The 25,010-nt window shown below is 48.1% G+C and overlaps 1 protein-coding gene across 4 annotated transcripts in view; it reads left to right on the forward strand.

The window, feature by feature from the left end:
• Positions 1 to 25,010, forward strand: part of PLEKHM2 (pleckstrin homology and RUN domain containing M2) — a 39,869-nt gene that overhangs the window by 3,108 nt on the left and 11,751 nt on the right. For 2 of the 4 annotated variants that reach the window (XM_020873669.2, XM_020873671.2), the window contains exons 2-6: positions 21,346 to 21,452; positions 21,856 to 21,965; positions 22,513 to 22,612; positions 23,174 to 23,261; positions 24,082 to 24,268. In XM_020873669.2, coding sequence (XP_020729328.2) covers positions 21,346 to 21,452; positions 21,856 to 21,965; positions 22,513 to 22,612; positions 23,174 to 23,261; positions 24,082 to 24,268 — 592 coding nt within the window. The remainder of the gene's footprint in view (positions 1 to 21,345; positions 21,453 to 21,855; positions 21,966 to 22,512; positions 22,613 to 23,173; positions 23,262 to 24,081; positions 24,269 to 25,010) is intronic. The other 2 variants (XM_020873673.2, XM_020873672.2) reach the window with 1 other exon arrangement.

Consider the following 25,010-nt stretch of genomic DNA (forward strand, 5'->3'; position numbering starts at 1 on the left):
TCCACCTTCATGACCTAATCACCTCCCAAAGTCCCCACCTCCTAACACCATCACATTGGTGGTTAGAATTTCAACATCTGAATTGATGTTGAAGGGGCATACATTTGGGTAGGAGGAGAAGGGGGCGCAACAGAGGATGAGATAATTGAATAGCATCACTGACTCAATGGACATGAGTTTGAGCAAACTCCAGGAGATAGTGAAGGATGGGGAAGCCTGGCGTGCTGCGGTCCCTGGGGTCACAGAGAGTCAGACACTACCAAAAAGCAATTACATTCAGTGCGTAGCATAAGTGGTTCCTTTTTCTGTTTGTTTGTGGTCAGGCAGTTCTTCACTTTTACAAGGTCTGAAGATGGCTCAAGGCCTTAGCACCTGAATATTGCTATATATCATTTAGACTTGTTACCCACTTCCTTTGTATGTCGTGTTTCAGAAAACTATTTTGATTCTCACATATGAAGGGCATTTGGTTTTCTGAATCAGAGTATCTGCTTCTAATAGGAATCAGTTCAACTACAGCAGGAGGCTTTGAGGGCTCACGGTCTTGGGGTCAAATTTGACCTTGAACATCAGTCTCACCTACATTTTTATATGTCACCATGAGAGTTGCTTTGCCTTTTCTTCCATGCTACCTCTGGTAAGATGGTCTGACCTGTCCTTTTTAAGGATGTTTCATGAATAAAATGAGATGTGGGTTTCTGCAAAAAAAAAAAAAGATCCACGTGTGTAAGCTATGTTTACACAGGATATATGAGAACTTTTTATTGAAATAGAATATACCTACACTTCTAAACATACAGTTGAATGGGCTCTCACAAAGTGAGCATATCCATGTATCCAGCACCTATGGCAAGAAACAACTATAGCCATCACCCCAGAAATGATGCCCCCAAGTGCAACCACTCTCCCTAAGCAACATTGTTGTTCAGTTGCTCAGTTGTTCCCAACTCTTTGAGACACCATGGACTGCAGTACACCAAGCTTCCCTATTCTTCACTATCTTCCAGAGTTTTCTCAAAGTCATGGCCATTGAGTTGATGATGCCATCTAACCATCTCATTCTCTGTTGCCCCCTTCTCCTCCTGCCCTCAATCTTTCCCAGTATCAGAGTCTTTTCCAGTGAGTCAGCTCTTTGTATGAGGTGGCCAAGTTATTGGAGCCTCAGCATCAGTCCTTCCAATGAATATTCAGGGTTGATTTCCTTTAGGATTGACTGGTTTGATCTCCTTGCTGTCCAGGGGACTCTCAAGAGCCTTGTTGAGTTCAACTATTCTCACATCTAGATTTTGTGATGCTGAACATGCCCTGTAACACAAGAGATGCAGTAGCTGATATGAAGGCAGGATTTGTGGGGGTTGGAGAGAACTGGAGAATTTAATAGTTGGCACAGGTAAATGACAATGATAACAATGAAAGGCACGTTCCTTATGAAATGTCTCAGGTGCAGATGATAAAGCTTGTGGTTGCCAATTTGTTAACAGCTGAAGAGAGACATCCAAATCAAAGGCAGTGTTGGCATTTTGAACTGGCGTGTGGTCTACTAAGCAGCATCTTCTCCAGGGGAGGGGAGGCTGTAGTTTTCATGAGAGTTTTGTTTCTGAGGAGCATGTCTGTTACGTATGCTTGCAGTCTGAGCAAAGGCTGTGTGCTGTCAAAGGCAGCCTTTACCCTCCAACACTTCATATATTGGTTGGAGGAAGAATTTTAACCAGGTGAAGAATTAATCACCAGGACAAGGAGAAGCTTCAGAGCAGGCGAGCTTGTACGGAGTCTTGACAAATCAGTAGAATTCAAAGACAGAGAAGTGGCATTTGAGATAGAAAATAGTGGGCATTTAACATCCCCAAGGATGAGATGGTTGGATGGCATCAGCAACTCAGTAAGTGAACTCCAGGAGATAGTGAAGGACAGGGAGGCCTGGCGTGCTGCCTTTCATGGGGTCGCAAAGAGTTGGACACGACTGAGCAACTGAACAAAAACAACAAAATATCCCAAGGCAGCAGGGACGTCCTGGTGGCCTTCTGAGGACAGTGAGGAGACATGCTAGTCTCGAGAGTGCTGAGAGTTCCCTTCACTGTGACTGGAAAGTGCTTTCCATGGAAGCTGTCCAGCATGGTGGCTCCAAGCGCAAGTTTCAGAGCATGCAGACCTCGCTTGGGGTTTGAATTAGATTTGTCACTGACTCTGTTGACCCTGACAAATTACTGGACCTCATTTAGCCTCAGCAATCAGAACCCACTCGCAGTTGGAATGAGAATTAAATTATAGGAGATGATACACTCATAGCACAATATCTTAGAACACAGTATCTTGCACATAACAAGACCTGAATAAGATATTAGCTACCAGTAGCATTGGCAAGTGTCTGTGTGAACCCTGCCATTTTCTCTGGGGTAGTTTTCAAAGTCTTACACTACATTTCTGTTTCTTCACACTCACTGTTTGTCAGACTTTTTCCTCAAAGGCCAGATGGTGAATATTTTCAGCCCATGTGGTCTTTGAAACTCTTCAGTTCTGCCCTTGCAACTCAAAAGCAACCACAGACAATCCATACATGTATGGGTGTGGCTGTGTTCCCCTAAACCTTTTTTGCATATACAGGTTGCAGGCTGGTTTTGGCGCAGAGTTACTATTTGTGCACAAAAATATCCTCCCTAGGGTAGGCTGGGGATCATGTTCAGAGAAATTGGTATGATGGCTGGTTCCATATAGTTAATGAAATCTGTATTGTCACTGGATTTTTGCACCATGCCAGGTTTGTGGAACCAATGCAGTCACTCCCGTAAATACTACTGGATGTCCATGTAATCCTGACTTTCGAAAACTTTTGCTGATCACCTTCTGACCTGAGTGCCCTCAACCCTAAAAGGGTAGAAGTGAGCATGGCAGACAAGATCTGTGGAGTGGATATTCCAGTAGAAGGGGAGAGGGATATATTAGCAGACAAAGCAATTCAAGGGCTTCCCCCGTGGCTCAGCTGGTAAAGAATCTGCCTGCCAATGCAGGAGACGCAAGAGATGTAGTTTTGATCCCTGGGTCAGGAAGATGCCCTGGAGAAGGAAATGGCAACCCACTCCAGTATTTTTGCCTGGGGAAATCTCGTGGATAGAGGTGCCTGGCAGGCTACAGTCCATGGCGTTGCAAAGAGTCAAACCCAACATAGTGTGCATACACACAAACCAATACAAAGACCTTCTGGTTGTGATGTGGCTTGAAGGCCAGGCAGGATAAGGTGGTGAGCAGGATGGATCTGCTGGAGGGAGTCGGGGGGTGGGGGGGCAGTCAGGAAAGACTTGCCTCAAGAGGTAACATGACTTGCAGGAAGGACACTGACTGGGATGGTTGAGTGAGACCTTAGCCTAGGAAAACGAGTTGTTTTTTTAAAAAACACACAAATACCTTAGAAGTGTATAAAATAAAAAGTAAGTGGCCCCAGTTCTCTACCTCCTCAGCTTCAATTTGGATCCCCTTAAACAGGGTGAATAAATGGATTTTAATGAAGTAACCCCTCTTTGAGAGAATATTCCCAGGCTGGGACAGCCTTCTGCAGAGGACGGGCCAAGTCCCCAGCGCCCTCACTCTGGGTGGATTGCCCCTCTGGGGTGGGCTCTGAATGGCCTTCTATTTCTGGCCAGACACACACCCTGCGCAGAGCAGGGGTCTCCCAGTTGGGGTTTGCAGATACTAGTCTTAGAGCTGCAGCTGTTCAACCTCGCCTAGCCATGCAGCTGGCTCCGGTGGTGAGGCTTGTCTCATTCCTGTTTTCCACTCCTCCAGAGAGGTTCAGTTTAGTTCAGTTCAGTTCACTCAGTCGTGTTCGACTCTGCGACCCCATGAATCGCAGCATGCCAGGCCTCCCTGTCCATCACAAACTCCCGGAGTTTACTCAAACTCATGTCCATCGAGTTGGTGATGCTGTCCAGCCATCTCATCCTCTGTCGTTCCCTTCTCCTCCTGCCCCCAACCCCTCCCAGCATCAGGGTCTTTTCCAATGAGTCAACTCTTTGCATGAGGTGGCCAAAGTATTGGAGTTTCAGCAGAGGTTAGATCTGCTAATGCATTAAAAATGAGCTCGAGCATCTCATTCCCAGAGTGGGCCTGGTAGTTAGATCTGTGTGGGATTACACTGACCATTTGGTTTCAATCAATAGTTTTGTTCTCTTGGCTTCATGGAAAAACCCTTAAGAGTTTGAAAATCTTAAGCATTCTGAAAACCCCTAATGACCTGAGTCACCCTGGCAAAGAACTCAATAAAATAATAAATATCCACACACACATTTTATAAACAGAAATGCTAAGGGCTCCCCGTCCCCTGCCCGAGTCCTGAGGTCACTGGTAGCTGTCTCTCGGCTCCTGTCCTCTCTCACAGCACAGAGGCTCCCTGAAGAGAGTGGGAGGGGCCCAAGGGCCCTCAAGCAGGAACCACTTAAGTGTACCCCTGACCCCCCGAGTGACCCCCCCCCAGGCCCAGCATGAGATGCCAGTGGAGAGGTGGTCACTGCTCTTTCTGAGCCCACTGTTCAGTTCACTGTGGTTCTCCTTTTATAAGACATTAGGGCTCTATTTGAAGCCTGGTGACATTGTGGTCCTTGCCACCCCTTCGCAGGCCACCCTGGGCCCTCTCTTTCTCTGTGCCTTGGCTCTAGCACTGGGCCCGTCCACATTGAAAGGCCCCATGTGATGACTGGAGGCCAGACAGAAACAGGTCTCCATCTGGCGGCAGCGGCACCGGTTGGTCAGGGCAGTCCCCAGCCGTCTCTGTAGTCACAGTGGACACCCTGAGTGTAGGATGGAGCAGTGGACGTTCCTGTGGGTCCCCCTCAAACTCATCTAGCTGGAGCCCATTGTGAAAAGAAATTCCCAGCAAAACTGGAAGCCTGCTGCTGGCTGATGGAAATGTCAGGCCTAAAAACTAAGATTGAGTGAGGGTAGAGTGGGCAAGACGTTTCAATGTGTCAAAGGAGCTGATATTTGGGGTGTGAGCATTGTGGGAAGAGAAAGTTGGTGTTTGTAAGTGCCCGGGGGCTCTTGGATGGGTCATTCTCACCGCTCAAGTCTTCACTGCTCATCTCCGGCATCACAATTTGCCACCATGGCAAGGAGAGTGTGGTGCCCCTGAGGCTGGGGGTGCCCTTATGTCCTAGGGGAGCAAACGGGGCTTTTCCTCCACAGATAAAAAGCTCTTCTGGGCGACCTCAATGCTGATGGAGCCCGAACCTCACAGTGTAAGGTTGGAGTGGGCGACCCTGGGCCCAGAGCCCTCTTCCCTGGGGTCTGAACTAAGGTGACCATCTCTTTCCAGCCCTGTCCTCCTCCTCACCATGGCTTGTTTGTGGTGTGTCCTAGAACTTCAGTTTGAAGCAGGAGAATAAGGAAAGTTTCTGGGAGCGTCCATTTGGCTGGAGCTGAGAGGTCAGGTCATTGATCTGTTGGTTGTTACAACTACCCAGGGTCCTGAGAGCATTTGTGTCTTTTCAGCAAAGCATCTGTCCCTGCACCACAGACATTCTCCCATCTTAGGTATTTGTAATTTATCTTCTTTTCCTTTTGCTTCTAAGTATTCACAAACATTATAGAAATGTAGAAGGAAGAAAGTATTCCTTTCCTACAGGCTGCCCTCTTCCTTGGGTGTCTGTACTTGAGAGCTGGAAGTAGAAGATTCTAAGAAATCCAGTAATATGTAAGAACAAGGGGAAACTAATGTAGACTTGAAATCTGCACGTAATTTTTGAAAGTAGTCAAACCTCTGTTCACACTTCTACCCTTTGGTGTGTGTGTGTCTTTTATCTTTTAATATAAAAATTGATTATATATTTATGCTTATAGTCTAATAAATCACTGTAAGTTCTTTGTTTTGGGGGGGTTGCAGACTGCTGAGGCATGAAGTGTCTAGACTTGCTGTCCTGAAGGGGAGTGAGCAGAGCAGAGGAATCCCTGCACTTACTGCATTCAGTCCCCTTGATGTCCCTTAATAACCATCATGGGTTTGTAATCCATGGAGTTCTCAACACACTTCCTAACCCTGTAGTTACACTTTCAGCCTCTAAAGTCTCTGACTGTTGGCCTTGCCTGGTGGTCCAGTGGTTAAAAATCCACCTGCCAGTGTAGGGGACATGAGTTTGATCCCTGGTCTGGGAAGATTCCACATGCTGCAGGGCAACTAAGCCCGTGAGCCACAACTACTGAGCCCGAGTGCTGCAACTGCTGAAGCCCCAGCGCCCTAGAGCAAGAGACGCCGCAACAATGAGAAGCCCGTGTACCACAACTACAGAATAGCCCCTGCTGGCCGCAAGTAGAGAAAGCCTACACAAAGCAAAGAAGACCCAGCGCAGACATAAATAAATAACTAAAATTATTATTTTTAATAATAATAAATAAAGTCTCTGATTGTATCACACAGACCTTGGGAGGAAGCAGGAATGTCCTCCCAACTTAAGTCATGGTTGAGATGGTGACTTGATGGCCATTTTCCTCAGCAACAATCTGGCAGTCTGGGTGGGGGAAGTACTGCTGAGGTCACGTTGCAGGTACAGCAGGGGAAAGGGGAAGTGAAAGGTGAACCCAGAGCCAGCGAAGGCTCCCAGGCTTTGAAAACAAGACTTTGAAAAGCTCCCTTCCTCCTCCCACCGCTGCCACACACAGCCCTGAGTGTGAGCGCTCAGGAAACAGCAGGGTCTCCACCTGCTGCCCCCAGTGCAGCGGCACATGGCTGGTGGAGAGTCCTGCATGCCATGCGTCCTTTCAGGCCCCTGGTTGGCTTCCAGGTCTCTGGTGTTTGCCCAGGGACCTCTTGGGAGGGCCTCTTACATCTTCCTCTCCACTCTGAAGAGTGCCCTTATCCCCTCTATCGGGGTCAACCCTGTGCTGAGTTCAGAGGCAGAACACGCAGGGTACCCTGCGATACTCCCTTGCCAGCATGGAGAAGCCTTTAACTGTTTCTGGAAACATATTCTGTCAAATTACCCAAGAGATCTGTGCTCAACTAGGCCAGTTCCCAACTGCTGTCATTGTTCCAAGACCTCAGTTCCGTTCAGTCACTCTGTCGTGTCCGGCTCTTTGCGACCCCATGGACTGCAGCATGCCAGGCTTCCCTGTCCATCACCAGCTCCCGGAGCTTGCTCAAACTCAGGTCCATCGATTCGGAGATGCCATCCAACCATCTCATCCTCTGTCGTCCCCTTCTCCCCCTGCCTTCAGTCTTTCCCAGCATTAGGGTCTTTTCCAATGAGTCAGCTCTTCGTTTCAGGTGGCCAAAGTATTGGAGCTTCAGCTTCAGCATCAGTCCTTCCAATGCATATTTAGGATTGATTTCCTTTAGGATGGACTGGTTTGATCTCCTTGCAGTCCAAGGGACTCTCAAAAGTCTTCTCCAACACCACAGTTCAAAAGCATCTGTTCTTTGGCGCTCAGCTTTAACATCGCAAAAGTGAAAGTCACTCAGTTATGTCCGACTCTTTGCCACCTCATGTACTATGCAGTCCATGAAATTCTCCAGGCCAGAATACTGGAGTGGGTACCCATTCCCTTCTCCAGGGGATCTTCCCAACCCAGGGATTGAACCCAGGTCTCCCATATTGCAGGTGGATTCTTTACCATCTGAGCTACCAGGGAAGCCCTTCACACCCCAGAGAAAGTAGAAAAAAATGAAATCCATGGATAATTCAAATACCTGTTTTTTGTGGGGTTTTTTGGCCATGCTGTATGGCTTGTGGGATCCTAGTTCCCCAACCAGAGATCAAACCCAGTCCCCCTGCAGTGGGGGCACAGAGTCCCAACTACTGGTCCACCAGGGAATTCCCAAGTACCTGCTTTTATTTATTTTTTAAAAATACTTTTATTCATTATTTCTTTTTGGCTGTACTGGGTCTTCGCTGCTGCACAGGCTTTCTCCTCGCTGCAGCGCTTGGGCTTCTCACTGTGGCAGCTTCTCTGTGGGGCACAGGCTCTTGGTGAGCGGCTGCAGCCGTTGTGTCTCGTGGGCTTTGTCGCTCTGCAGCATGTGGGCTCTTCCCCGATCAGGGATCGAACCTGTGTGGCAGGCAGCTTCTTTACCACTGGACCACCAAGGAAGCTCCCAACTACCTGCTTTTATTCAGCTTTTCCCCTGCATGTCTTTGAACAGAGGTGCCAGTAAAGCAGAGAGCCTGCCAACTCCAGCAGAGGGGCTAATAAGCAGTGATTTGGGAGGTGGTAAAGAAAGCTGTATAATTAGGTATATTTAGTGGTAAATGAATGGTTAAGAACCATTGATTTCACCCAGCTTGCTTCAGGAACAATGCAGGCCCATGGTAAACAAACAGCACACCCTTTATGTAGCCCTACCAGTGGGGGGTGCCAGTCAGTCCCACGATGCCACCAGCCTGGGCACAAGCCTTTCCTGGGAAAGGCCGTTGGCTGCAGGACCGGGTTTTTCATGGCCACTGAGAAACCAGGCCAGTCATTTCTGAATCTCAGGCTTTCTGATTGGTTCTTGTGCGGGAGTGATGTCTGGGTTAACAGTCTACTATAATTGTCACTTGGAAATGAGCTATTTTCAGGCTGAGGTGAGGTGGGATCTCAGGTGAGGGATTAAATGAGGACAATGAGTTAGAATCACTGTGGTTGCCCAGGATTGGTGGAGCAGTGGACACCAGTGGGCATTGGCCTCTATTGACATTATTCCCATGTTGTCTAGGAAGGAAGCAGCTGGCATTCCCGACGTTATCCCCCCAGCTCCCAGCTCCCATTGCACAGAGCCCTGGGAGCGGCCGAACGCCTCCTGCTCTGCCCTCCTCAGTAAGACACTGGGCTGAGCACTTTCCAGATGGTGGCCGCAGGTGCCCCTGACCTTTGCGTTATCCCCGGGGGAATGGGAGCAGAAGGGGCTCCGGTAATAGCTCCCTCTGTGGCGTCCGAGCACACCCAACCAGGAGGCTGCAGTGAAGCAGGAGGACCGCTAGGCAAAGCCAGGAGGTCAGGGCGTGTCCTTACCTCTCTGGACCCCAGCCTCTCTGCCCAGGAGATGAGGGTTCTGGCTAAGTGGTTATTTCTCTGATTTTCACCTCATTCAGTAAAGTTCCATCACTGAGACCCTCTTTCTTGGTCACTGTAACTCCCCCCACACCCTCCTGAATGAGAGACTCAGGAGAGGAAGATGCCATGAGGCCCCCTCCCCCCAAGAGGTCCCTGGGCAAACACCAGAGACCTGGAAGTCAGCCCGAGGCCTGAAAGAACACACTGCACACACGATTCTGCTCCCTCCTGGTACCGCTGCCGTGGGAGCTACCGATCCCGCTACGATGGGAGCGGGAGCTGGCAGCAGCCGGGTGGCTTCTAAGGTCTCTTCCGCCCTTAGATTCCAAACTTCTTCATCCTGGCCTGCACCCAGGCTTGTCTTCAATTCCAGTGGAGCATCTTTCCAGAAATGCTGTTGGCAGTAGCCTCTCATTCCTTGGATCATGTAAAGCAGGCATTATTGTTCTTAAGAAGCTTTGCTAAGACTTGGAAGACTCTAGCCTACCTGCCTTATTTATTTGTTTCTTTCTATTTATTTTTGAGAAGGTGGGTGATAAGCCCTGGCCGTCTCTTCAGATCCATGAGAGGCAGTATCTGAAGCCAGTGCAAACTGTTGGTACAGAATCAGGGTGGGCAGCCACACCAACACTGCTGTTTTGGTGGCCACACCAACACTTCTCCTGCCATCTCTGCCAAGGATGAGCCCTCCTAGGGTCCCTCTCCCTGGGGATGTCCAGGCATCAAGATATGGGGCCATTCTGACCCCAAAGGTAATAGATGGTATCACACAGCCTGATGTCTGCCTGTCCTCGGAGTGTCTGCCTTGGAAAGAAGAGCAAGTGTTCCCAAGGGCCACAGGCATGGTTTGACCCAGCAGGAGACCCTCGGTGGCTAGAATCCCAAAGGCAAGGCAGGCAGAGGCCTCTCACTCCCCGCAGGCCTCGTCCGTCACCCTCAGCACAACTGCAACCCTTGAGAGGCAGCCCCAGAGATGAAGTGTCCCAGGAGGTCCTGTAGCTCATGGTGGCTCTGAGTCTGGGTTGAGCTCGTGTGACCAGGGTCACCATCGATTTAATAGGTAAAAGGTGATCTGAGGTCAGGTGGCTGCCCACCCTCCCTTCTATTGGGTTCTCTTCTGCTTTTGGATTTCTACTTCCTAGACCTGGATTGGGGAGGCTGCTCTAAACACTCTGTCATCTAAATACATCTGGTCTCCATGGAGCCACTAGCATGGCAGCTGTTACCTGGCGACCTCCTCCCTGGGCAGCAGGAGGGACTCCTTCGTTTGAGGTCTGTGTGTGCTGAGCGAGGATGGAGCCCTGAAGTGGTTGGGCGGTTCATGTGAGCATGTTGTCAGCCCTGGGTCTCTCCAGCCTCGCAGACTATCCTGTCTTCATTGGGGCAGAGGTTTTATCCTGCTCTGAAATATAGGAATGGGATTCCCCCATGTCCCCCTACCCCCTCCATGCCGTACAGCCTGTGAATAGCCAGCTGAGCGAAATTCCAGATTCCCTGTCTGTTTGCTGGGCAGCATAACAGCCTCTTTGGTCTTGACTGACCAGGGAGAAAGACAGGAGGACACCTGTAACTGGCTCATTTTCTTCTGGCTGTTTTTAACCTGTCAGAGCTGCCCTTAAGTTAGCTGTCAGGGACCAATTCTGGAAGGATTTCTTGATACCAACCATAAAACTAAAAATCATTTCATGGCTACGCATCTATGAGAGAGGCAAGGCCGAGAGGGCCTGGCTGTTTCAGCTCAGAGCAGAGAGTGGGACTGACCCTAATTAAAATGCTCTGAGTCAGGCATTTCTTGGCTTGCAGGAGTGCACCACCCCCACATCCCCTTGGCCACATCTTGTGATTGCCTGTCGTCCCAGAATGCTCAGCAGGGAGCACCAGCCTCCCAGCTGTGAGGGTCTGGGGTGGGCTCAGCCTGACTCTTCGTGGCCTGGGTGCCTGAGCACGCCAGCAGGACCCAGAGCAGCCTAGCCAGTCCGGGTGTGGTCTGGGAGCAGGAGTTAGAGATGAGGCCTAAGTTCAAGGACTCTCAAGAAACCATGGCTTTAAAAACAAAACAGTTACTTTTAAATCTTACTGTTTCTCTCTTCATTCTCAGGGGACCTTGCTTATTTTTATAAATTTTCTTCTCATGAGAATTTTTTCCTCCTCCCACTGTCAAGCTCACCAGCCCACCTGGACTCCCATCTGTGGCCACCCCTCCCCCGGGCTGTGGATCCCACCCCATCTTTCCTGTTCAAGGACTTGGCTCCTTTACTCCACCCCCATTTTCCGGCCATCCTGTTGGCAAAGCTGGTCAACAGAGTTTTCTGTATTGCTGTCTCCTCTTTTTGCTTCCTTCTTCTTCCTCTTCTTTTCTCTCTTCAGTTTTTCCTCCATGTCACCATACATCCTGTTTTCAAGGTCCAATTGCCCCATCAATATCAGTTTACAAATACCTCATTTGCTTGAAACAGGATCCAAAAAAGCTCTGATTCTCCCTAGCGGACCCCTCCCAGGCTTTTGTCCCTACCTTTTCACCACTGTTGCTTTTCATCAAGGTTCGCATCCCTCCCTTTATGTGGGAACATGACCTGATGGACTGATCACTCCCTCCCTTTGCAGACTGTCTTCACTTGGCTTCTGGAGTACACACTGTCCAGACTTCCCACCTGCTTCGCTGGCTGTGCCTTCACAGTCTAGAGCAGTGATCCTCCACCCTGGCTGGGCGTTAGGATTGTCTGGGGAGTATTAAAAAGAATTGCTGGCTCCTAGGCCCCGCCCCCAGAGTTTCTGCTCTGGTTGATCTGGGTAGGGGGCGCCTTTGCCTTGTTCTTTTCCTCCAATTCCCCACATGACCCTGTTGTGCAGACTGGGGGAGGGCCCCCGGTCCGACGTTGGAGTGCCCTGGCTTCATGCTCAGATGCTCCTCTTTCTTCATTCCCAAGATGATCTCATCCAATTCCACAGCTTTAAATACCATCCAAAGACTGATGGCGATGACCTATTCCTGAACTCCAGACCCACTTATACAACTGTCTCTTTGACATCTCTGCTTAGATACCTGATAGGTATCTTTTTATTTTATTAATTAATTAATTTTCATTTTTGGTCGTGCTGCGTCTTCATTGCTGCATGCGAGGTTTCTCCAGTTGGGGCAAGCAAGGACTACTCTCTAGTTACAATGTGCAGGCTTCCTGTTGCGGTGGCACAGGCTCTGGGGTGTGCAAGCTTCAGTAGCTGCAGCTCGCAGGCTTTAGAATACAGGCTCAGTGGTTGTGAGTAGTTGCACAGACTTAGTTACCCCTCAGCATGTGGGATCTTGCTGGAGCAGGGATCAAACCTGTGTTCCCTGCATTGCAAGGCAGATTCTTAATATGTGTCCAAAGAATACCGCCCCCCGCCCCCCCCGCCCAACACATGGATGTTTGGAACTTACTGTGGCCAATGTACTGTGGCCATTTCCGATCTGGAAATGGCACTACCATTGAGTTACTCAGACCAAAAACCTTAGAATCATCCTTAGCATCTTCCTTTCTCTCTTATCCTACATCTAATCTATCAGTAAGTCCCCGGGGCACCACCTGCAGAATAGATGTTAAATCCAACCCTTTATCACGTCCACCACTACAGCCAGCTCCCAGCTTATCCATCCACACTGGGATAGCCTCTCAGCCAGTCTGTCTGCCTCCATCGTGGTCTTCCACAGTTTATATAGACACCATATAGATGCTAAAGCAGCTTTGTATATTGAATTATATTGTTAACATTTCCCTGTTTCAATAACTTCCCATCAAACTAAGAATGAAATGCAAATTCTTTTACAACAGCCTGTATGGCTGCATGTGCTGTGGCCCTTGGCTGTTCTCTAATCTCATTATCACTCACATCCTTGCCATACCAGTTTCTTTACTGTTGCCCCTGCCTCAGGACCTTTGCACCTGCTGTTCTTCTAACTAGAGTACTCTTCCCCTAGTTACCTCTGTTGTCATTTCTTCAGTGAGATCCCATATTTATAGCAGACTCCTAATCCCTGCTTTGTTTCTTATGGCATTATTAATCTTTGGCACTATATTATATATTTGCATATGATTTACATTATACAAGGGCAAAGACTTCTGTATAAGAATAGCATTTGATGGAAATTACCTGGAGGTCCAGTGGTTAAGACTCCAAACTCTCACCTCTGAGGGCCCAGGTTTAACCCCTGGTTGGGGAACTAAGATCCCACAAGCCACATGACACAGCCAAAAAAAGAATAGCATCTGGTATATACATGGCGGGTGCTCAATAAATCTTTGTTGAAACATTTGAATCTTCAAGGCTCAAGCCTCCCCTTCTGGCTACTGCTAAACTGAACATTGGGCAAGAGACATCTCCTGACCCAGTTTGTGACAGATGTGCATTCCTTGTCACCTCTGCTTGAGGCTCTAGACCAGAGGTCGGGAGACTTTTTCTGTAAAGGTCCAAATAGTAAATATTTTAGGTTCTGCGGGCCATACAGTCTCTGTCACATACACTTAGGCCCTCATAGTGCCAAAGCAGCTGTAGATAATGCAAAACAAATGGATGTGGTCATTTTAATAAAACTTTATTTGCAAAAATAGGCAGACCCACTAGCCATAGCTTGTTGACCTCTGCTCTGGACTCCTACTGATTCTGAAAGTTTTGGCCTTTTCCCCCAGTTTTCATGGGCATAAAAGTACTCGCAGTCTGATCGGCGGGATGAATTTCTTCCCAGAAGTGGGGAAGGCTCCTCCTGGAGCAGCTCTGGCTTGTTTAACCAGACCATCCACTTCTTCACTACTTTGGAAGATGCCCACGTGGAGCAAAAGGATGGCGAGAGTATGTAGGCTTTCTTCTTAAAGGAGCCACAGCAGGCTTTTCTCCTCCCTCCATCTTCCAAAAAGCAGAGCTGCAGAAGACACTGCACTCATGTGCACCATGGGCTTTTTAACTTCTTGTGACTTAAAGAAAGGAGGGGACTGCATATCGCTTTCTCAGGTTCTCCTACAACATACTAGAACAGCATACAGTGTTTTATATGCATCATTCGCTTGGGGATCTTGAAGCTAGGCTCGATGAAAAGACTTGGATTTAAAATCTGCCTCTGCCACTGACTAGCTCTGTGACCTACTTTATAGGGTTGTTGTGATGGTAAAGTTAAGTAGTGTTTGTAAAGCATGTCATCATAGCTGCTAACATTTAAGTGCTTTCAAGGCATTGTGCACTTTGATAAAAACAGTTAAGGTATTATCTGAACCCTCACACAACCTATGTTTTTGTAGATCAGGAAACTGAGTTTAGAGACTTCCCTGGCAGTCCAGGGTTAAGACCCTTCGCTCCCAATGCAGAGGGCATGGGTTCCATCCCTGGTCAAGAAATTAAGATCCCACATGCCACACGACACAGCTGAGAGAAAAGGAAAGTTTAGAGAGGTAAAGTCCCTTGCCCAAGGTCACACAATGAATGTGTAGCAGAGCCCACATTTAAATCCAAGTTATCTGCCACCTTCATAGTGCACATAACAAGCATTCCATAAACGAGGGCTCTAGGGACTTCCCTGGTGGTCCAGTGGTTGAGAATCCACCTTGCAACGTGGGGGACATGGGTTTGATCCCTGTTTGGGGAACTAAGATCCCACATGCCACAGAGCAACTAAGCCTGTGCACTGCAACTATTGATCCCACATGCCACAACTAGAGAGTCTGTGTGCCACAAGAAAAGATTCCACATAGATGCAGTGAAGACCCCATGTGCCACAACTGAGACCCGATGCAGCAAATAAATAATTTTTTTTTTCAAATAAATAATTTTTTAAAAAAATGATGTCTCTAGTTACAGCCAGTGGTAGCTGCTCCAACAGGTTTTGTGTCTAAGGAGTAATTTTGAATATGATTCAGCAGTCGTGCATCCAGGCAGCGTCGTGTTCATTAGCCCCATTTCACTGATTCTCTTGCTCAGGGGCCCTCAAATGAGGCTTCGATATTTGCTCTCCTCCCACTTTCAGAGCCTGTGACCTCCTGGTGCCATGAGTAGCTCCTGGCAGCTGCCACTCTGTGGCCAGGGCAGGGGTGGGGGCGGGGGAGGAGACCTCGGTTGTTCACCTTGATGTTGCACTTTCTGAACAGCTTCCAAGGTATGAGCTCAAGCTGTTGACAGAGTTCCTAAAATTCTTTTGTCACTGACTCAGAGACATCCCCATCCTCCTTCCTGTTCGCTGTCAAGAACTGTGCTGGGTTGTCGCATTGATTGAAGATCTTGTCCCCTGAGATGATGGAAATATTTTTGTCAACCTGCTGTAAATGAGTGGTTAAAGGATAAGCTTTGGAACCACTTGCTAGTGAGCTAGGAATACTAGTTCTTGAGAGCAGAGAGCATTACTGAGTCTTCTTTGACCCTGAACTTATGTTTGGCTAAGTGCTGCATCATTGGTATAACTAAGAATACGGAATATTCCTTCCCTTTACTTATTTGGAGTATAATTAGCTTACTATATTTGTTTCAGGTGTGCAACATAGTGATTCAGTATTTTTATTCACTATAAAATGATCACCACATTGTCACCTTACAAAACTATTGTAATATTGACTCTATCGCCTACCCTTGAATTATTTTTTAACTGAAAGTTTGTAACTCTTGATCCCTGTCACCTATTTTGCTCATCCATTGCCCCCCACCCCCACCCCAGGAATCACCAGTTTGTTCTCTGTAGCCATAAGTCTCTGTTTCCTTATGTTGTTTGTTTTGTTTTGTGGCTGAGTAATATTCCATTGCATACATACCACTTCTTTATCCATTCATCTGTCGATGGACACTGAGGTTGCTTCTGTAACTTAGCGACTGTAAATAATGCTGCATGAAATATCACCGTGGTTTCATTATTCTTAATAATCTTGGCTAATGCTTATTGAGCATTTTTTGCTTACCAAGGTCCATGCTAAGCCTTTTCATGCTTTATATCATTTGATCCCCTAAACCAATAGACCTTTATGAAATAAAGGAATGTTCTACATCTGCACTGTCCAATACAGTAGTCACTAGCCATGTGGTTATTGAGCATTTGAAATGGGGCTAGTACAACTAAAGAACTGTGTTTTTACTTTTGTTTGATTTTCCATTTAATTAAACTCAAATAGTCACATGTAGTTAGTGGCTACTGTATTGGACAGCTTAGCTCTAAACAATGTTTTTAACCTCTTTAACAGATGAGAAAAAGTGAAGGTTAGAGGGTTAAGTAATTTGCCAAAGGTACTTACTTTATAGTAGCAGAGCCAGTCTTTGGACCTGTGTTTCCTCTCCAGAGCCCTAGCTCATCACCACCATGCTATACACTCTTTCTATTATACCTTTTGTGAAGTTGTTTCCTATTTGCAGACTTTTCCCTAACTCTTCCTACCATGTATACGTATGCAACACCCCCTTGAAATGTACAAGACCCATCTAAAGAAAGTTGGAAAACTTACCAAAGGATATAAAAGAAGACCTGTGTAAATGAAAACAAACAAAAAAAATTCCAAGAACTTCCCTGGTGGTCCAGTGGCTAAGACACCACACTTCCAATGCAGGGGGCCCGGTTTGATCCCTGATCAGGGAACTAGACCTCTCATGCCATAACCAAAAGAGTTCCCATGATGCAACTGAAGATCCTGTGTGCCACAACTAAGACCTGGTACGGCCAGATCAATTAATTAAAATAAATTAAAAAAAAAAAAATCTCATGTTCCTGGTGGGAAAACTTGGTATTGCAAAAATACCATTTTTCCCCCAAATAGTCTCTGGACTGAGTATAATTTGCTTCCAAATCCAGAAAGTAATTATAGGGAAATGTTATTCTAAAAAAATATGCCAGGAGAGTCAAAACACTTCTGAAAAAGGATGGTTGTGGATGGAGTGGCCTCATTCTGTCCATAGCAAGATGTCTAGAAAAATGACTTATTAAATCACAAATCAGTAAGGGACTACCAACAAATGTGGAAAATGGGTTATCCATCCAGAAATTAATAAAGCTGAATCCTTACCTCATGCCATACTTAAAAATCTAAACATTAAAAAAGAAACTAAGAAAGTCCTAAAATTATAGAAGAATAAAGGTACTTTTTATAATATTAGACTGGGGAAAATGGGAAATTACAAAGGAAAAAATGGACAGATTTTACTGTACAAAAAATAAGAATTTCTCAATGGGTAAAAAAGCACCATAAGCAAGGTTTAAAGGCCAATTGAAAAACAAAAGCAAAAAGAAAGGTCAACTCACACTGAGCAAAAAATGAACAAATACAAAAACACCCCACATAGCAACACACAGGATTAAAATACCTTAACTAACAGAGAGTATCAACAGAGCAATAAGAAAAAAGACAAGCAACCAGGAGAAGGTTGGGCAGAGATGTGAACAGGCAATTCACAGAAAAAGAAATACAAATAGTGAATAAGTGTGTTCCACTGCATTAGTGATCAGAGAAATATAATTTAAAACAATTAGATACTGTTTTTCACCCACTGGACAAGCGGAAATTAGACTAATTATCCCCAGTTTCGGCCTGCATAATGGGAATGTAAATAAGTCCAACATTTTAAAAGAGCGCATAGCAAGATCCAGCCAAATTGTAGTTATGCATGTTCTTCAGCTCTGTGGTTCCACTCTGTATATTGTTCTGTTCTACCCAGGCATCCCCAGATGTGCACTGCAGTATTCTGTGTAACATCAAAGAAGTGAAGACAATAGCTGTATCTAACAATGGTTAAAGCATGGTGCAGCATATTTTAGAATACACTTGTGGCTGTTAAAAAAGAATGGAGTGGATCTCTCTGTAATGATATGGAAGTATACGTTTGATATATTAAGAGAAAGCAAGTTTCAGCGCAATGAGTACAGCATGATCCCATTTCACTCTTTTATTTCAAGTCTTTGTGTGCAGGAAAAGAGTTGGAAAGGCATGCACACAGGCTGTTGACAGTGGGGGCAGGGAGAGGAGGTCTTTATATATATATATATATATATATATGTATATATATATATATATATATGCATGTATGTGGGGCTTCCCTTGTGGCTCAGCTGGTAAAGAATCTGCCTGCAATGCGGGAGACCAGAGTTTGATTCCTGGGTTGGGAAGATCCCCTGGAGAAGGGAAAGGCTACCCACTCCAGTATTCTGGCCTGGGGAATTCCATGGACTATGTAGTCCATGGGGTTGCAAAGAGTCGGACACATCTGAGCAACTTTCACAACAACAACAATGCACACACACACACACACACACACACTCATGTCGCTTACACTTTTACGATGAGCAAATAATGCTTTTAGAATATATCTTGTTTTAAGGTATCTTGACCTGAAAAAGGAGTCTGAGTTACAGCCATGGCTCCCCTCACTTAGCTGAAAATCATAGTGAGGGACTTACCCTTCTTTGACTTTAGTCACTTTCTCTGTTTAAAGATAAATAAGTAAAATTTTAAACTTTTCCATATTTTTCAAGTGTTACAGTGGGTGTGGCTCCTTTATATTCAAACAAATGAATGAGCCTGTGTTTTCCTTCCTTAATACAGGAGTTGCACTAGTTCTCTAAAGATCCTTCCAGTTCTTACATCTAAGAATCTCTGATCTCAGATTTTCTTGGATTTTGAAATTTTAAAAAAAAATGGAACGGGGGACTTCCCTGGTGGTCCAGTGGTTAGGACTCCATGCTTCCAATGCAGGGGGCCCGGGGTTTGATCCCTGGTCAGGGCACTAAGTTCCCACATGCCATATGGCCTGGCCAAAAAATAAAAACTTAAAAAAAAAAAGCTAGACCTGATATCATGGTTCTCGGTGGGAACCCATGCAAGCATACCTTCAGCCACTGCAGTTTCTGGAGGCTCTTTGCTATTTCTTTTAGTTGTAGAAACCTCTGCTCCTGGGGCTTGCCTCTTGGGAGGAGGGGCAGACCCTGCAGGATGGAGGCCTGTCCGGGGCCAGCAGGGCTGCTGGGTTTACTCTGGGCCACAGAGAAGAGAAGCTATTTTTGTTGTGGGGGCTGAATGGTTGGCCTCTGGCCAAGAGCGCGTGCTTGCTGGTGTGGTCGATGCGTCTTGCCTACTGAGGCCATTTCTGCCACTGCTTCCAGAAAACACTTGAGAGCACATTCGTCCAGGGCCAGGAGCTTAAACCTGAGATGAGTGTACAGAGATGTTTTTTTTTGAGTGTCCTTTTTTGTTGTCCTTCCCCACTCTGGCCTTTAGAAGGGCAGCAGTAGACCAGAGAGACGTGGGAAAGACTTTCCGGAGCTATGCTCCTTGACAGAGGCCCTCCTCCTCATGGCAGCTGTGGAGAAGTTGGTTCTGATCTGGGCTTTCTTGTCCTTACTGGGGCTGAGCGAGCGGCCCTTGCCTCCATCAGTCTGCTGAGGTTGCTCCATGCTGCAGCTCATCTCACCTACTGGTCAAATCTCTCTGTTTTTAATATGAGGTTGGTTGCTGTTCAGTCACTGAGTCATGTCCAACTCCTTGAGACCTCATGGATTGCAGCACGCCAGGCTTCCCTGTCATCACTATCTCCCCAAGTTTGCTCAAACTCACGTCCATTGAGTCAGTGATGCCATCCAACCATCTCATCCTCTGTCATGCCCTTCTCCTCCTGCCTTCAATCTTTCCCAGCATCAGGGTCTTTTCCAGTGAGCCAGCTCTTTGCCTCAGGTGGCCAAAGGGTTGGAGCTTCAGCTTCAGCATCACTCCTTTCAATGAATATTCAGGGTTGATTTCCTTTAAGATTGACTGCTTTGATCTCCTTGCTGTCCAAGGGACTCTCAAGAGTCTTTTCCAGCATCACAGTTCTAAAGCATCAATTCTTTGACACTCAGCTTTCTTTATGGTCCAACTCTCACATCCGTACATGACTACTAGAAAAACCATAGCTTTGATTATACAGACCTTTGATGGCAAAGTGATGTCTCTGCTTTTTAATACTCTGTCTAGGTTTGTCACAGCTTTTCTTCCAACAAGCAAGCATCTTTTCATTTCATGGCTGCATCACCATCGCAGTTTTGGAGCCCAAGAAAATAAACTGTCACTGCTTCCATTTTTCCCCCCATCTATTTGCCATGAAGTAATGGGACCAGATGCCAAGATCTTAGTTTTTTGAATGTTGTCTTAAACCAGCTTTTTCCATCTCCTCTTTCACCTTCATCAAGAGGCTCTTTAGTTCCTCTTCGGTTTCTGCCATTAGGGTGGTATCATCTGCATATCTGAGGTTATTGATATTTCTCCCAGCAGTATTGTTTCCAGCTTATGATTCATCCAGCCTGGCATTTCACATGATGTACTCTGCATGCATAATATTAGGTTATTTCTTTTTTTTTCTTAGATTTATTTATTTAGTTTTGGTTGCACTGGGCCTCTGTTGCTGTGCACAGACTTTCTCTAGTTGCCGTAAGCGGGGGCTACTCTTCGTTGTGGTACGTGAGCTTCTCATTGAAGTGGCTTCTCTTGTTGTGGAGCACGGGCTTTAGTTGCTCCGTGGCATGTGGGATCTTCCCAGACCAAGGATTGAACCCACATCCCCTGCATTCGCAGGTGAATTCTTAACCACTAGGCCACCAGGAAAGCCCCCAAATCTTTTTACAGTCCAGCCTGGGAATGGTGTAATTCTTGGTATAGGGCTCAAGCTGGGCCTGGCGGGTACCTGGATCCATATCCAGCCAGCTTCCTCAGGTAAACCCAGTGTCCCATGTCAGCCTCTGACAAGAAGGCTGTGTGTTCATTTGTATACATAATACTGTAGGTAGAGCTCCTAGAGTTACGTGGCTTAGTGGCCCCAGGCTGGAAGCGTGGTACCACCTGAGACCCCCACGTAGACCATGACTTCCTCACCAACATCAGGCTGTCATGTGACAAGCATGCAGGGCGCCTCTTGGGGACTGGGCTCTAAGTCAGCATCCCTCCTGTGCCCGCTGACACCTGTGGTCCAGGAAAAGCATCTGGTGCAGGCAGCTCGAGGTTAATTCTGTTGGTCATCGTGGATACATCCTTTAACCGATGTCCTTAGCTACTTTCTTTTTTCTTTTAAATTTCATTTCTTAAAAATTAAAAAATAAATAAATAAATAAATTTCTTTCTTGATTTGCCTGCATTGGGTCTTTGTTGTGGCATGCGGGGTCTTCTTTGCAGTGAGCAGGCTTAGTTGCATTGTGGCACATGGGATCTTAGTTTCCCGACCAGGGGTTGAACCTGCATTCCCTGCATTGGAAGGCAGGGGATTCTTAACCACTGAACCACCAGGGAAGTTTCTTTAGTTACCTTCTTAATTCCAGACCTTCTGGGGCCCTCCTCTTCATCCATTTCTCATCTGGAGGGATTTTGTTTTTCCTTTCAGTTGCAGAGCTATTTTGCTGCCTGTGAAGATGAGACTCCTGCCATCCGCAACCACGACAAAGTCCTGCAGCGTCTGTGTGAGCACCTGGACCACGCTCTGCTCTACGGGTAAGGGGACAGCAGTTTCTGGAGAGGACTATGCAGCTGGACAGGGCAGAACCAAGGCCATGAGCAGCCTCCAGAGGGAAGTCCCTAGACTTGTCTGCCGTTTATTTTTTCTTTCCTGGCAGAAAGAAATTGGTCTCACTCAAGGGGGCTGCAGACTGTCTAAGGTTGTCCCAGTAATCCGTCTCTGAGCAGGCATGAATGATGGGGGAAGGGATTAGCCACAGATGAAATGATGGTGTGAAGGCCTGCTGGTGGAGGAGGAGGAGGAAGCCTGTGGGTGCCCTGGGAATCCCAGCTCTCAGCCTTGCACTTCCTGCTGACACAGAGGCTGGTGGGCCCGCCGACCACAGCGTCCCAGGGTGGCCCCATCCAGGTCACAGCAGCTCCTGTCCTACTTTCTCAGGCTGCAGGACCTCTCATCTGGCTACTGGGTGCTCGTGGTTCACTTTACCCGGAGAGAGGCCGTCAAGCACATCGAGGTGCTGCAGCACGTGGCCACCAACCTGGGGCGCAGTGAGTAGAGCCAGGCTGACTCCGGGAAGCTCCGCCCTCCCTGCAGGCAGCCTGGGACTCAGGTCAACCTGGGAGGCCAAGTGCCTCGTGGTGTCCAGTGGCGGAGGGCTGTTAAAAAGGCCAGCGCTCTCCCCAAGGCCTCGCTTCTCCCCAGCACATGACATCTGGCTGCAGCCTCGTGGCTGTGGGGAAGATGCTGAAGAGAGCTGGGCTCCTTCTGAATCCCAGCCTGAACATGAGTGAGGGGTCTCGCCTCTCTCCCTGAGCTATGATCAGTGTAAGCTACAGGGTCAGTGCAGCATCCTTGCATTTCTCAACCCATCTGGGGTTTGCAGTCTGCCCTGTCAATCTGAGTTTCCTGGTCAGTTACAGACTCGAGTCTGATGGGGAAGGTCAAGATTTCAGAGTGTGGCAGTCCCACAAGAGAGAAGGCTGTTGGGGTGCTTGCTCCCCTCGGCCACTCCTCCTCCCTCCCCTCCTTTCCAGGCCAAGGAAAGCTGGCACCTGCTGGACCTTCCTCCCACTTACTCCTGCCTTTCATTTGCAGGCCGGGCCTGGCTCTACCTGGCCCTCAACGAGAACTCCCTGGAGAGCTACCTGCGGCTGTTCCAGGAGAACCTGGGTCTCCTACACAAGTACTATGTCAAGTGAGTGTCCGGACGCTGGGTCTCACGCACGCAGCTCTTGTGTGCCCCTGAGCCTCGTCCCAGCGTCTTATCCATGCACACACCACACTATGCCGACCTCCGCCCGCCAGGGGCCTAGCCTGAGTGGGCAGCCTGCAGACACACCAGTGATGGCCTGAAAGCCAATACAGCTTGCCTGTGATGGCTCTGGCCAGGAGTCCAGGTTCCAGCTGTGCTCCATGAATGGTCTGCTGCCTGATCATCCTTCGTCTGACCCTCCAGCCAGGCCTCAGACCTGACCAGAACACTCAGCCTTCGCTGGCATTGCTGCAAGAAGTGTTTAGAGCAGCTGCCGAGACCTGCCACAGGCCCCATATCTGAAGACACAGGCAGTAAAGTGCCTGTGGCTCCAGACCCAGGCAAGAGTGCTGGAAGGGGCCAGGCAGAGGCCACATCAAGTTTGGGGATGGAGGGAGGATGTCACACGTCAAACTTCAACACAGCTGGCTTGTTGGGGAGGCAGGGCCATGCTGGGAACCAGACGAGGAGCCACCATGAATGACCCCGTCTCATGCCCCGCAGGAATGCCCTGGTCTGCAGCCATGACCACCTGACCCTCTTCCTGACCTTGGTATCCGGGCTGGAGTTCATTCGGTTTGACCTGGACCTGGTGAGACATCCCGGCTCTCACTGCTCATGGGGGCAGAGGGGTGGCCAGGGTGGGTGAGGTCCTGCCCAGGGAGCCTGATGGGTGAGGCTGAGCCAGAGCATCGTCCTGTTTGTTCAGGTGAGGGAACGGCTCAGGGTCTGCCCAAGGGAATTGAGGTGACTCTCTTGGCCAGAATTCCTGGTTTGGGTGGCTCCTTCCTGTCTCTCTGTCCCAACTTGGAGAAAAACCACATCACCTAGAGTATTTTAGCACTTAATACTCCTTTAGCACTTAATACTCCTTCATGTTCAGAACATGAATCTTTGAGAAAGTCAAGGCAGATTCGTCCTTGTGCCTCCTGGGATCCTGGAAGCCTCTCGGCTTCCTGCTTCTCAGCCTCCCTCCTGGTCACGGTCACGGTCACGGTCACGCACTAGAGCCAGTGCAGTGCGGCCCAGGAGCTTCAGAGGCACCTCTGCAGCCTCGTCAAGATGCAAAAAACTGCCCCCTCCTAATCGGGCCACCAGCCTAGACCCAGACTCCAATAGCACAGACCTAAAAAGTAGTAGAAACTGGAGAAAATGAGTACAAGAAGTTACGGAGGGTCAGGAGGCCTAGCGGGCACTGTCATCTGTGGGCCCCGAGCCCACAGCCTTATGGGCCACAGCCATTCACAATCCTCCTCTCAGCAGTTTATTTCTGGGTTTAGTACCTTAAGCACATTGATTTCCAAAGAAAAACCAGCCTGGGAGACTGTGAAGGCAGGTCCAAGGAAGGCCATGTATTCAGGCCCACTGTGGCCTGCTAGCACCCCAACCTGCCTCTTCCCCTCTCTCCCCAGGATGCCCCCTATTTAGACCTGGCCCCCTACATGCCCGACTACTACAAGCCCCAGTACCTGCTGGACTTTGAAGACCGCCTCCCCAGCTCGGTCCACGGCTCAGACAGCCTCTCCCTCAACTCCTTCAACTCCGTCACCTCCACCACCCTGGAGTGGGACGACAGCGCCATCGCCCCATCTAGTGAGGGTGAGTGCCAAGGTGGGAAGGGGCCAGCCTCTGTTGCAAACGGATTCTAAGCCGCGTAAGCCTGGCCAGGGGGCATCTTTCTTGGCTGGTCCAGTGGTGGAAATTCAGAGTTAAACCAGGCCAGTCACTTCCCGGCTCTTCTCTTTCTCAATGTCTCAGTGGTGGCTCAGAAACTGATTTGGGGGATCAGAAGCCACGATGAGATCTTATGAATGCTAGACCCCTTTTCAGAAGGCTGTAAACATGCACCAGGGCAGTTCTCTGTGGTCAGGAGGATTAGGAAGGCAACCTGGAAACTTCCGGACATTGCAGGGGTGAGCACCGCCAACTTTGGTGGGGTGGTCCTACCCTCAATTCTAGGTAGAAAAGGCTAAGCAGCCCCTGGAAGGAGGAAGGAGAACCCAATGGGTCTCAAAGTTTAGAGGCAGACGCCCCCATTTCCCCTGGTCCATCGATTTCTGAGTCCCTCCTGTCCTTGACAGCGTGTCAGAGGCAATCACACACATGGCAGCAAAACCAAACAAGAACATCCTCACGTCTGTAGTCATTTGTTGTCTTAGTCCAATGGCTGGTTGGAACAGCCTGCTTTCTTCCAAACCTTTGGCCTCTGTGTTGATTTGTACAACTGGCTGTTTCCCCACCGTTTCCCCTCATGGGAAATCAGAGCCATTTATGTACTGCACCCCACCTCATCTCCAGCGAAGGGGCTCCAAGCACCAATTCAGCCCCAAGGGCACCCAGA

Source organism: Odocoileus virginianus, chromosome 11 (assembly GCF_023699985.2).
Source record: "Odocoileus virginianus isolate 20LAN1187 ecotype Illinois chromosome 11, Ovbor_1.2, whole genome shotgun sequence".
NCBI lineage: Eukaryota > Metazoa > Chordata > Mammalia > Artiodactyla > Cervidae > Odocoileus > Odocoileus virginianus.